The following is a 13,580-nucleotide window of genomic DNA, read 5'->3' on the forward strand; positions in this document are numbered from 1 at the left end:
TCTGCATTTACTGTGGTTCCTTAGAGATGTTAAGGTGTTCAGCACTGCTTTTTGAAAGACATCCAGAGTTAGAGAAACAAATGCAGCTTTGACAGTATTACGTTTTGCTGAAGACCACAGCAAGTTCTGCAAACAAGAGGAGATAATATGCAGATTAGTAGGAACACAAACTTTATAAATGCACAAATGTGGAAGAGGATTCAATCCTTTGAGTACACATTGGTTGAAAAACTTGCCAGGTTTTAGCGCACAACCATTTGTTAGAGATCAAAGAAAACACATTAGCCTATGCAATCTTCCCTTATAACTAGCATTACGCATCCTTGTAACCTTGTATACTGTCATACTTTTAACATGACAACTGGAACTGCACACAACACTAACAGTGGCCTAACTAGTCTTTCCTACAGTACCAGGATAACTTCTATCAGTGCATTCTACGCCCGAGTTAACAAAGGCCCATATGCCTTCTTGAGCATCTGTCACCTTCAAGGATCCCTTTAAGTTTCTGCTCCTCTATACTTCATAGTATCCTACCATTATTTGTGCATTCTCTTTCCTTGTTAAACTTCCAAGTCATCAACTCCCACCTCATGATTAAACTCCATTTGAACTGTTAAACCACACTCCCCACCATGCCAGTATATACTAATCTTTGAAATCCAGTTTTCTTCATAAGCAGCCACGTAACAAAATTGGCAATTATTAACTTCTTAAATCATATTTCCTCCCAGCGAGTCTGAAAACATTGGTATCACAAAGCAGGAAACCTAGTGCTGAGTCCTATGGGACCCCAGAGCAACCCATCACCTGTAAACACTTTGGTTCCTGTTTTGAACAAATTTTAGACTCAAAATGTTCTGCAAATGCCAAGTTTTTAAGTTGGGGTTGAGGTGGGGTAGAGGAAGTGGAACCTAGGTCAGAAACAATTGTGCTCAGCTTAAAGGGCGATTATAAAAAGGAAGGAGGGCAGAACTACCTGGAATGGACGGGGGGGGGGGGGGGAGGAGTTTAGCAGCAAAGACAGATAAGGAGCAATGACAAACTTAAAGAAAAAAAATTCATGCCTTACAGGAAAGACATATGCCAGTAAGGAAGGATTCTCGGAAGGAAATAAACTGACCATAGCTAATCAGGGAATTATAGCAACATTGAAAGAAAAAAAACATACATATTGTGGCAAGGATTCGTGGTAAGATAAAGGATTGCAAAAGTTTTCTTCACCAGCAAAGAGCAACTACAAAGGGAGAAAATAAAAACCGAGGGTAAAACTCGCTATCAGTCTTGACATTACTTGCAAGAGGTTCTTTTAAAAATATATGAGGCCAAAGTAAACACAGGCTGGGGAAATCATGGGGAACCAGGAAATTGGGGAACAACTGAAAAAATACTTTATATCGGTCTTCACAATAAATAAGCAAAGCATCCCAAAATAACTGAATATTAAAAAGGGACAAAAAGGACAGGAAATAAACACAATAACTACCATTAGTTTAAAAAAAAGTACTAAGGAAAATAACAGGACTAAAAACCAGTTGGCCCCTGGACCTGATGGAATACATCCTAAGATATTAAAAAGGAAGTAGCTACAGATAGTGGATGCACTAGTGGTAATTTTCTACAAATCAGAGTCTGGAAGTGTGTCAGAGGATTGAAAAAAAATGTCAATTTAAAACCTTACATGAAAAAAGATTGGAGACAAAAAACAACAAACGTGACCACAGAACACAGCTAGCCTCTAGTGTGGAAACAGGTCATTCGGCCCAACAAGTCCACACAGCCCCTCCTGCCCAGACCCATTCCCCATCCCCTGCATTTCCCTTGTCTAACCCACCTAATCTAAACATCCCTGGGCACTATGGGCAATTTAGCAAGGCCAATCCACCTACCCTGCACATCTCTGGACTGTCGGAGGAAACCGGAGCACCCGGAGGAAACCCACACCGACACGGAGAATGTGCAAACTCCACACAGTCGCTCGAGGCTGAAATCGAACCCGGGTCCCTGGCACTGTGAGGCAGCAGTGCTAACCACTGAGCCACCGGAAATGCTAGAGAATCTATTATAAATAATAATAGCAGAACATTTAGCAATGCATGGTATAAATCAATCAGCATGCTTTAATAAAAGGGAAATCATGCCTGTCTAAAATTTACAGGAACTCTTTGGAAATGGTTGCAGTATACTTGGATTTTCAGAGGGCATTCAATAAGGTGCTCAGGTGTTAAGAGATAGCCTATCCTCTATACGAACTAACAGAAAACAGTTGTGACAAGGGGGACATTTCCAGGATGGGAATCTATAACTAGTGTGTGATGTGCCACAGGGATCAGGTCTACCTCAATTTTTAAAAATAGACATTAAATGATTTGGATGAGAAAAGTGAATGTACTACAGCCAAGTTTGTGTATGACAGTACAGGAGAATACAGAAAAAGGTTAAGTGAATGGGTAGAAGTTTGGCACATGGAATATAATGTGGGAAAATAATGTGGGAAAATGAGGTTATGCAATTTGATATGAAGAGGTGAATGTTATTGGTTAAGGCCAATTTTGTAATGGTGAAGTAAACTTGATAGCATTCAGCAGCAACTTCAAATATACTTGATACACATTTTCCAATTTAATAGGGAAGGGGGGTTTGGGGGGGGGTGAGGGCAGTTTTAATCTTCCAGACCAACTGAACTGCAAATATTAAGTTAAACCTTCCCAACTGCATCTATGTTAGATGGCTCATGCACACAGCTAGTTTGAATAGATTTGAACAGCCTTGTGTGAACAAAAGCATTGATAAAATATTGGCTTTCAAATACAGACTCTTAAGATTTAGTGCCAATTTGCTGAAGCACAAAAACTGATAATATTCAGATAAAAATGCTACACAGATCCCCTCATGTGAAGACTGAGCATCTATTTGTAGCACAAGATTTCCAACAGTTTTCTTTCACTTCACATGTAAAATTCACTCTTCTATTCACCAGAAGTCAGATTTTGTGGACAGTCATTATATTTCTTGCTGCTGAACAATACAATCAAGATCCAGCAGCACTTTTAAAACTAAATCTTTAAAATTAGCTTTAGTGCAGATAAAGACCAAGGATATAATCAGTGGGGCATGGAACAATTTCAGACATGTTCAAAATGATAGAAGATGCTATAAAGATCAGCTGCATCCTGTGACATGCTAGATCCAATATCAGGAAGAGTTGACAAATCCTGCCACACCCAAAAGCACATACGACAAATTAGCAATAAGTGCACTTGCATCACAAAAGACTAAAAAATGTATGCACTTAAAATCTATTTTAAGCAAAATTTGCCCAGAGTAAGTTCCCACAGATCAATGAGAAACAGGACTAGAGAATGGCACATTTAGCCCAGTGCCACATGCAGCAAGGAAAAGAAAGACAGTCACGGATCAATATCTCACCTTATGTCTGAGCATGGATTACAAGGTCAGTATGGACGCTTGTAAATACCATTGTGATTCAAGAGGGACAACAGTGCTACTATTCAGCTAAATAAAAGCCACCTAACCTACTTAATCAGGACCCATGTGAAATCAGTTTCCGAACCACTCCAGTCCAGTTTTAATTAGACAAGCATATTTAGCAAACAGCAAAAATCTTGCACAATTAAATAATTCAAACAGGGTTATGTATACACAACTAATATTTGATCAATAGTCTCATCATGAACAAAAGATGAATTAAATCAGTCGTGAATTCTGGAAACAGATTCAAAAGGGAAGACTACAGACTTAAATTGAGATTCAGACACAGGTTGAAAACAGGCAATATTTTATTTCAGATCAGCCTGAACAAGTAAAGATTCTCTGTATCTTCTTGCAAGAAACACTTCATCTTGTTCCAATGGTGACCTGCCAAACCCTGATGAGGTTATCAGTATAACCAGCAAACAATGTCTGGAAGAGGAGAAAAAACACCTGTTGAACAAATATGGCTCTTTCAAATCAAGCTCAAGATTTACAAACTAGAAGCCAATACTATCTACTAAAATGACGAATTTTTAAAAAAGATTACTATCATGCATGGTTTGTGTAACGTAGCCATGCAGGAACATGCAACCAGTTGCATTCAACAATTAACATTACAAAAACATAGTCCATTATCCCTCATATTTGCAGGACTTGTAATCACACCCATACGAGTCAGCTATGTGTGTGAATGAATGTAATCATCAGGATCCTGGACACGAAGTAAAATTTCAAATGAAAAAATACCTGTCCATCTGCAGACCAAGCCAGACATGTACACTGTGGAGGTTCTGCTTTACTGCTGGTACTAATCACTTCCTGGCGTAGTTCATCCACTATGATTTTTCCTTCCAGGTCCTGTACACAGTTCATAAATGCAATTACCTTAGATTCACTATTAGAACCTATAATAATATAAAATCATTCAAGAAAACATGCATATTTTGGAAAACTTTACTTTTAAAAGAGAATGCATCTTTTAAGTAAACATTTTAATTTAGCAACCACTGTAATTTGCTTTTAAGTACAAAAAAGCTGACCATTACTGTATTCCCAAAGAACCCAGCTCCAACTACAGTACTTTTCAAATCTTCAGACCATAAACAAGAGGAACCAGATAGTAAAGTTAGAACAGTCACAAAATTTTGACAACCAGAAATAGAAGAGGGTAAACATGTCTATTTTGAACAAATACTTCAATCTGAAGTTTAGTCCTGTACTGTTTAAAAACATCACACACTTCAAACACTTGTTCTAAAATCAACACAGTGTAAAAATTGCTCCAGTAAAAAGTGTTAAAACCTGTCACATTCAGAAGGAAAGGTCCACCTCAACCCAAAAATACAAGCATCCTTACCCAGATCTTAATGCTTGGACCTGTAGCAGCACAGAGCCAATACCTATTGGGGCTAAAGCACAAGGCATTGATGATGTCACCACCATCTAATGTGTACAAATGCTTGCCTTCATTGAGGTCCCACAACATGGCTTGACCATCCTACATTGAAAAAAGAATCTTATTAGGAAATGTTTGACAATTCAACCTGCCAATTCAAAACAATTACATGCAAGAACTTATCATAGAATCCCTAGTGTGGAAACAGGCCCGTCGGCCCAACAAGTCCATACCGACCCTCAGAGGATCCCACCTAATCTACACATCCCTGTACACTATGGGCAATTTAACATGGCCAATCCACCTATGGACTGTGTTTTGGAAACCCACGCAGACACAGGAAGAACATGCAAACTCCACACAGTCACCCTCGGGTGGAATCGAATCCGGGCTCCTGGCACTGTGAGGCAGCAGTGCTAACCACTGAGCCATCGTGTCACGAAACCTCTACCAATTTGATTTTCAATTATTTTGCCTCTGAAACCAGACATCTAAGGACAGTTTTAAAATATTGTGGCAAGAGTAGAACATAAATAACACAAGTCAAAGACTCCACAAAAATACGTTATTCAATTGAAAGCTTTCATCAAGGTTTTAGTACCTAATCAAATGGGAAACATTTCCCGACTTCCCGTGTTAATAATCATGAAAAGCCGCAGGGATCTACCTTGCCTCCAGAAGCACACAGGGATCCATCAGGGGAAACAGTAACAGTGTTCAGATAGCCAGAGTGCCCAATATGATTGGTTTTCAGTTTGCAGTTGGCTAGGTTCCAAACCTGGAACAAAGAGAATACATTCATTTAGAAGTTATTTAAAGTAAAGAGACCTTTAATCATATACAAAGCTCAAATTCAAATTTGAATAAAAGAAAAAAATTGGAATTTAAACAACATGGCACCGGGAAAACTGTGATGTTTGTCTTTATAACTTGCTTCCTGTTTTTCTGACCTATGGTTATACTGTGTATAGCTGTCATAACTTTTTTTCTTGATTTCTCTATTCTGTAATGAAGGATTGTACCTAGGTACTGTATACCTAATATGGCACCTTATGTTGGTGACATTAGTTACACTAACTAATCTGTAATTGAAGCAGCTGTTCCTAAATATCTTTGTTCTTAAGATGGTGCTTTAAGTGGTGACTTATAAACATTTAAGTATAAGTAACAATAAACCCAATTCGATTCAAGAGGGAAAAAGGTCAACTTTTCACTACAATTGCAAACAAAATAAGCAAATCCATTTTAGGTTTGAATAAACAAGGAGGTCCATAGTAAAATTTCTATCTTAAGATCATATACAATCAAGCATAATGAACCACGTTTATCATTTCTCCCCCCGAAAAACTGAGAACATACATAAAAAGTCAAATACTATTCAAAAATCGCCAAAAATTATTGGTAAATCATTAAAAACAAAAAAGCAAAAGAACCAAAAGACAGCTTTGGTATGAAATCAGTTTAAATCAACGCCAAGCCCAATGATCACAAAACATGGAGAAAAACACTGAGTAGTGCATTCAGTCTACCTGTAAAGGGAACAGGAATGAAAAAAGAAATAACCAGTACTGATGCACTGAGCCACAGACTAATCATGGTCACCCAGCACGATGTGAATGTTCTGCTAAGGAACCAATTATAAAATAAAACTACAGGTTGTGCCAAGAAATACAACATTGTGATAGAAATTAACATGAACTAGCAAAAAAGTTAATGGTGAAAACTAATGAAATCCCTGTTAGCTCAAGGCACAGAGACTGAGCAAGCACAAACAGCCCTGGTAATCTCTCAAACAAAAACAATGACCTTCAATAAATCAGAACATCTAACTTGTTTAATTTCTTTGTTTTCAGCTCTTTAACAACCCAGCCTTAACACGAGTGCAGACCCAATCCATCCAAACAGAAAATACAAGCATTTTCCAACACAATCTGTTAACGAGCATTTTTCCACCCCTAACACACTTAACTAGATTCATCACTCTTACCTTAACTAGTTTATCCCAGCCACAGGAGACAATGATGGGGTTGCTGCTATTTGGTGAGAAGCGAACACAAGATACCCATTCGCTGTGGCATTCATCCTATAAAAGAGGGAAAGTTGAACAAAATTTCACATGGAATGTTAATGCTAGAAAAGATCTGTAATGTTCTCAATTGCTACCAACCCTGCAATTTCACAACTCAGTCTGTCAATTAAAGAAAGAAGCTGAAGGCCACTTACCACTACTAAACCCCTACCTCCACGTCTGCTCTGCCATTCAGTAAAATAGCTAACCTAATCGTAACTACAAGTCCATTTTTCTGTCTGTTCTCCATAACTGATTTCAAGGTACAATAATCTGTAACTTAATCATGAATATGAGAAAGTCACTACACTCAGAGTGCACAATTCCATTAATGAGCCAAGAAATTTGCCTTCATCTCAATTTTTAAATCAGAAATATTCCCCCATTCTGAAACTGCCAATTTTTTCTAGGCTCCACCACAAGGTAAAACAATTTCAATGCTACCTTCCAAGCCCCCTAAAAAGTACTTTTCAACAAGATTACTCATTCTTCTCAACTGAGGTCAAAGGCCCAACCTTTCCTCTAATCAACCCCTCATTCCCAGAATTAGCCAAGTGAACCATTCTGAACTGCCTCTAATGCAAGCATATCCCTTCGTAATTAAAGCTCAAACTATACTCCAACACCCTGTGCCATAAAAGCCAACATTCTGTGCAACTTCCCTAATTAGTTGCTGCTTCTACATTCTAACAGTTGAGATTCATACAAGTAGCTACCCAGATTTCTGTATCACATTCAATTTTCTGCTTTCCTATTCTTCCCAGCAAGTGGATAATCTTATTTTCTCCCCACACTGCTGCCAAAATATCAACCGTTCATTCATTTACACCAATTATATGGCTTTGCAAACTGTATCCTCACAACCAGCTTCCTTACCTATACAGAGTCAGCAAATTTGGCTATAATAAACAAACAAACACATCCCAGTGCCCTACCAGTAAAAGGGGCCAACCTTATCTCGGTTCTTAAAAGCAGAGTCTCATTCATATGATAAATTTCCAGACTGGTGGCCCAGCTATTTTTGCTGTTCAATTAAATATTAAGCAACTCAAGAAATACCAAACACTGTTGAGCTTAAGAACGTTCAGCCACTTATATTCACGCTCACATCTCCTTTCTATTATGTAGCAACCATACTCATTTTATTTCAATGATGTAACTAAAGAGTCTACAACTGAATCCAGCGAAAGATAAAACGCAACTTAGTGATAAATGAATGAACTAAGCATATAATTTAGAAGTTAACTTTGTGTGCTATACTTGTCTAGCCATTGCATTTAAACTGTATCGATACAAATTTGCTACCACTTCAGAAAACCCTCCAGCCACATCTCATGAACAAAATAAATCGATACCAGTTCATGCATTCAATTTGTGAGGAAAGGTAAAGCACGCAACATTCAGACCGGCTGTTAGGCGGTCAACTCCTTGAGAATTAACTTCTTTCTGTACATAAGCAGGAATGCATTTAAATACATGGCAATTTCAAAGCAAAAGACGAACTGTAGATTCCTTAAGTGCACATTTATCATTTGAATAGAATTGATGAGATATTCAATGCTGCAGCTTCTGCTGCCTGAGAGTTTTGCACATGAATACCAAATACGTGATAACAAAATGAGTTTTTTTTTCCCTACATCATGTAATAGCCATGCTTCGAAAAGTAAAACTGAGCCTAAGTTACCTGGATTGTGTATTTGCAAACACCTAGAGTGTTCCACAGTTTTACAGTTTTGTCACGGGAACCAGACACAATTTGGCGATTATCAGCTGAAAAGGCAACACTTAGTACGTCCTTGGTGTGACCTACAAATCGACGGGTAGTCGATCCCCTGGAAGAGGAATTGTACTAATCATGCCAACAAGTAGTGAAAAAAAAACTATTGCAAATAATCAAGCAAAAACAACTATTAATTTCTTTGGAACAAGTACCATTAATTATCAAGAACATTTAAAATGTACCCTGAACAAATTATTCCATTCTTATTAAAAATCTGATCGTAAGCAATAAATTATTTGCATTCTTACGTTGTCAAATCCCAAAGTCGTAGAGTTCCATCCCAGGAGCCAGAAAGGGCAAACTGACCATCAGAAGAAATGACTACATCACTAATAAAGTGAGAGTGGCCACTGAGGGAACGCTGTGGGACACCATAGCTGGTCTCATCCCTAGTTAGCTTCCACATGATAATTGTTTTATCTGTAAGCAGAAATAAGTTTTTAGAACACTGCATTTAGATTAAGGTCACAGTTTGCTGTATGAAAATTAAGTTACTTTCCAGCTAGGGTATGAACTGATGTAATAGATTTAAGTTTTTTAAAAAAACCAAATAGCTCACTTTTGCTCAAAATTAGGAACAAAATTAGTAACATTCCTGCAAAATTCCTTGGGACATTTTATCTTAAGTGTGATAAAGTAATGCAAGTTACTTTAGGTCTGGAAACATTTGACATTTCAGATTTCAATACTTCTAAAAGTTAATTTGAAACATTTACTTTTTTTCTATAAGTGTTATTTGCCCATTCAAAGAATAGAATTGAAAAGAATACATTAACTGGGTGTTCTCTCCACACTCTACCAGTTTCTGTTTCAGACTGCCCGCATCCACAGATGTTTTGCCAGTGTAATGTTCCTTTACATCAGAAATAAGACAGCACTTAATTTGTTGCTCATTGTGCAACTATTGGCATATTTGCAAATATAAATTAATGCACCGGCAGTAAACCACTTTAACTCGTTAAAGCCTACAGGTCGGTAATTAACCTCAAGTTATTGAGCTCTTTGAAAAAAAATCATGATAAAGTCTTCAGTTTTAGCCGCCTGATGGATACACAACGTGGTTCTGCAGCATTCGAGCTTGTGTGTCAGCAGCAGTGACTTGTTGCAATCTACTGAGAGCCAGGCCTAATAAGCAACGGAGGGCCGTAAAACTGTCTACGTGTAAACTGTTAAGAATTCCGGCCACGGACAACTCGAAAAGTTAACATAACTGGACTAAAAGAGAAAGAGGCATTCATGATAAAACATACTGCCGAGAAGAGGCTGCTCGGTTCGCCTTTGGCGGCGGATAGAGCCCGCACCCCGGACCTCTTCCCTCCCCCTCCACTAACAGTACCTCGGGATGCGGACAAAATCATGTCAGGAAACTGCGGGGTTGTGGCAATTTGTGTCACCCAGCCACTGTGGCCTTTTAGGGTGCCGCGAAGGGTCATCTGCTCGGTCATTTTGAGTAGAGATGGGGCGTCCTATAGACGGATGAAGGTGGATTGCAGCAGAGGACTTAGCCTCAGAAGAACGCGCTTCTCCCGGGCCGCAGAGAAAAAGGAAGCGCCCTGTACAGGCCCGGATATGACGTCAACGGCGCGGAGGGCGCTGGGTGAATGTGAAGATGGCGCCGTCGCCTTGGTGACTCCTAACTTGATGCTGCCGGATGGAACTGCAAACTGTTTCGAACTAACAATTGTATACTTATAGCAAAATCAAGAACTTGATTGAAAGCAGCTAGCTGCCTCAGTCTGTTCTTAAATTCTTCTGTCACACGAGAACTTATACCCGGAGGGAATGGATCCAACGATTCCAGTTACCCTTTCGATTGCCGTAAGTGTCAAAAGGCACTGACCAGCCAGCAGCAATCATTTGGAACTGTTGACCAAACAAGCAGTTGGCTGGGGACTGGAGCATTAAAAGATAATTGTGATATCCACAAAATAGCAGAATCTAACTGAATAGAAATTGCGCGTGGTAATTATTGACATATGAAGAAAGACTGAATCAACTCGGCTCGTACTCACTGGAATTTAGAAGAATGACGGGGATCTCCTATAAACATATAAAATTCCGTGGGAAGAATGTTCCCGATGTAGAGGAAGTTCAGAACTAAGGGTCACAATCTAAGAATAAGTGGTAGGCCATTCAGGACTGAGATGAGGAGGAATTTCTTCACTCAGAGAGTTGTGAATTTGTGGAATTCTCTACCACAGAGAGCTGTAGGGGCCACTTCATTAGATATATTCAAGAGGGAGCTGGACGTGGCCCTTATAACTTAAAGGGATCAATGTGTGTGGAGAGAAAGCGGAAAAGGGATAATGAAATTGCATGATCAGCGATGATCATTTTGAATGGTGGTGCAGGCTTGAAGGGCTGAATGACCTATTCCTGCACCTATTTTCTATGTTTCTATGTAACGTTTCCTTTTGCTCGTACACTTTACGATGTTCCTCGATAGTATGGTGCACCATAAATACAAATGTAATTCCCTCCCTCCTGAAAAAAAGACAGGCTTGGGGATTGCGATTAACTCGAATACATTAAATGAAAAGCAGCAACAACCACATCAACTTTGTGCTGTGTACTACCTGAACTTTTTCAGTTAATGCTAAGCAACCACTATTGATTATGTATGTCTGAAAAGGGTGTCATATCACGAGTGGATAGCTGCATTCAAAGCTAGCCTACACCACTTAAATGGGAATATTTTGGCAATCATATTAGTATGTTTGCAGATGACACCAAAATGGGTGGTGTAGTGGACAGTGAAGAAGGTTATCTCAGAGTACAAGAAGGCCTTGATCAGATGGGCCAAGGAATGGCAGATGAGGTTTAATTTGGATAAATGTTAGGTTTTGCATCTTGCTAAGGCAAACCAGGCCAAGATTTCTACAGTTGATGGTCGAGCTGTGGTGAGTGCGCCGAACAAGGAGAACTAAAGGTGCAGGTGCACTTTCTTGGAAGTGGAGTCACAGGTAGACAGGATGGTGAAGAAGGTATTTGGCAGGCTTGCCTTCATTGGTCAATGCATCGAGTGTAGCAGTTGGGACGTCATATTGCATATAAAGTCATATAAAGTGAGGCTACTTTTAGAATACTGTGTTCAATTGTGGTCTCCCTCCTGTAGGAAAGATATTAAACTTGAAAAGAGATAGTAGGAATTGCCGATGCTGGAGTCTGAGATAACAAGGTGTAGAGCTGGATGAACACAGCAGGCCAGGTAGCATCAGAGGAGCAGGAAAGCTGACGTTTCGGTCTGGACTCTTCTTCAGAAATGGGGGAGGGGAAGGGGGCTCTGAAATAAATAAAGAGAGGGGGAGGCGATGATAGAAGGTGGATAGAGGAGCAGATAGGTGGAGAGAAGACGGACAGATCAAGGAGGCAGGGATGAAGCCAGTAAAGGTGAGTGTAGGTCGGGAGGTGGGGTGGGGGGTGGTCAGTGAGGGGGGGGGGGGGGGGGGAGGTGGGAGGGAAGATGGACAGGTCAAGAAGGCAGGGATGAGGCTAGTGGGTGCAATTTCCCCTCCACAGTGCTCGACCGCATCTCTCGCATTCCCCGCACCTCAGCCCTCACACCCCCTCCCCGCAATAACAACAAAGACAGAAATCCCCTTGTCCTCACATATCACCCCATCAACCTCCAGATTCAACGCATCATTCTCTGCCACTTCCGCCACCTGCAATCTGACCCCACTACCAAAGATATATTTCCCTCCCCACCCTTATCTGCCTTCCGGAGGAACCGGTCTCTCCTCGACTCCCTCATCCGCTCCACACTCCCCACTCGCCCCACCACCCCTGGCACTTTTCCTTGCAACTGCAGGAAGTGCTACACCTGTCCCTACACCTCCCCCCTCACCTCCATCCCAGGCCCCAAGCAAACCTTCCACATTAAACAGATGTTCACCTGCACATTCGCTAATGTCGTATGTTGTATCCACTGTTCCCGATGTGGCCTCCTCTACATCGGGGAAACCAAGCGGAGGTTTGGAGACTGCTTTTTGGAGCACCTACGCTCAGTTCGTGATAAACAACAACACCTCCCAGTCGCGAACCACTTCAACTCCCCCTCCCACTCCTTGGATGACATGTCCATCCTGGATCTTCTCCAGTGCCACAACGATGCCACCCGAAGGCTGGAGGAACAGCACCTCATATTCCGCTGGGGAACCCTGCAGCCCAATGGTCTCAATGTGGACTTTACAGGCTTCAAAATCTCCCCACCCCCGACCTCATCCCAAGACCAGCCCAACTTATCCCTGCCTCCTTGACCTGTCCGTCTTTTCTCCTACCTATCCGCTTTTCCCACCTCACTGCCAACTCCCACCCCGACCCCCACTTCCTACCTACTAGCCTCATCCCCGCCTCCTTGACCTGTCCGTCTTCCCTGCTACCTACCCGCACTCCGCCCCCCCCTCCCCCCACTCACTGACCAACCCCCATCCCAACTCCCTACCTACACTCACCTTTACTGGCTTCATCCCTGCCTCCTTGACCTGTCTGTCTTCTCTCCACCTATCTGCTCCTCTATCCACATTCTATCATCCCCTCTCTCTATTTATTTCAGAGCCCCCTTCCCCTCCCCCATTTCTGAAGAAGCGTCCAGACCCGAAACGTCAGCTTTCCTGCTCCTCTGATGCTGCCTGGCCTGCTGTGTTCATCCAGCTCTACACCTTGTTATCTTAAACTTGAAAAGTTTCAGAAAAGATTTATAAGAATGTTGCCAGGATTGGAGTGTTTGAGTTATAGGGTGAGGCTGGAGCATCAGAGGCAGGGGTGACCTTATCGAGGTTTATAAAATCATGAGGGGCATGGATGGGGTGAATAGCCAAGGTCTTTTTGCCAGGGTAGTG

The 13,580-nt window shown here is 41.0% G+C and overlaps 1 protein-coding gene across 1 annotated transcript; it reads right to left on the minus strand.

Annotated features, from left to right (window-relative positions):
• Positions 1–3,782: 3,782 nt before the first annotated feature.
• Positions 3,783–10,307, minus strand: rack1 (receptor for activated C kinase 1). Its single transcript, XM_020525730.2, has 8 exons — positions 10,076–10,307; positions 8,988–9,159; positions 8,644–8,791; positions 6,879–6,974; positions 5,559–5,669; positions 4,853–4,993; positions 4,243–4,353; positions 3,783–3,924 (listed from the first exon to the last, which is right to left on the minus strand). The coding sequence occupies exons 1-8, from the start codon at positions 10,182–10,184 to the stop codon at positions 3,859–3,861; spliced, it is 954 nt and encodes a 317-aa protein (XP_020381319.1). The 5' UTR covers positions 10,185–10,307; the 3' UTR covers positions 3,783–3,858.
• Positions 10,308–13,580: the final 3,273 nt, after the last annotated feature.

Source organism: Rhincodon typus, chromosome 12 (assembly GCF_021869965.1).
Source record: "Rhincodon typus isolate 14 chromosome 12, sRhiTyp1.1, whole genome shotgun sequence".
NCBI lineage: Eukaryota > Metazoa > Chordata > Chondrichthyes > Orectolobiformes > Rhincodontidae > Rhincodon > Rhincodon typus.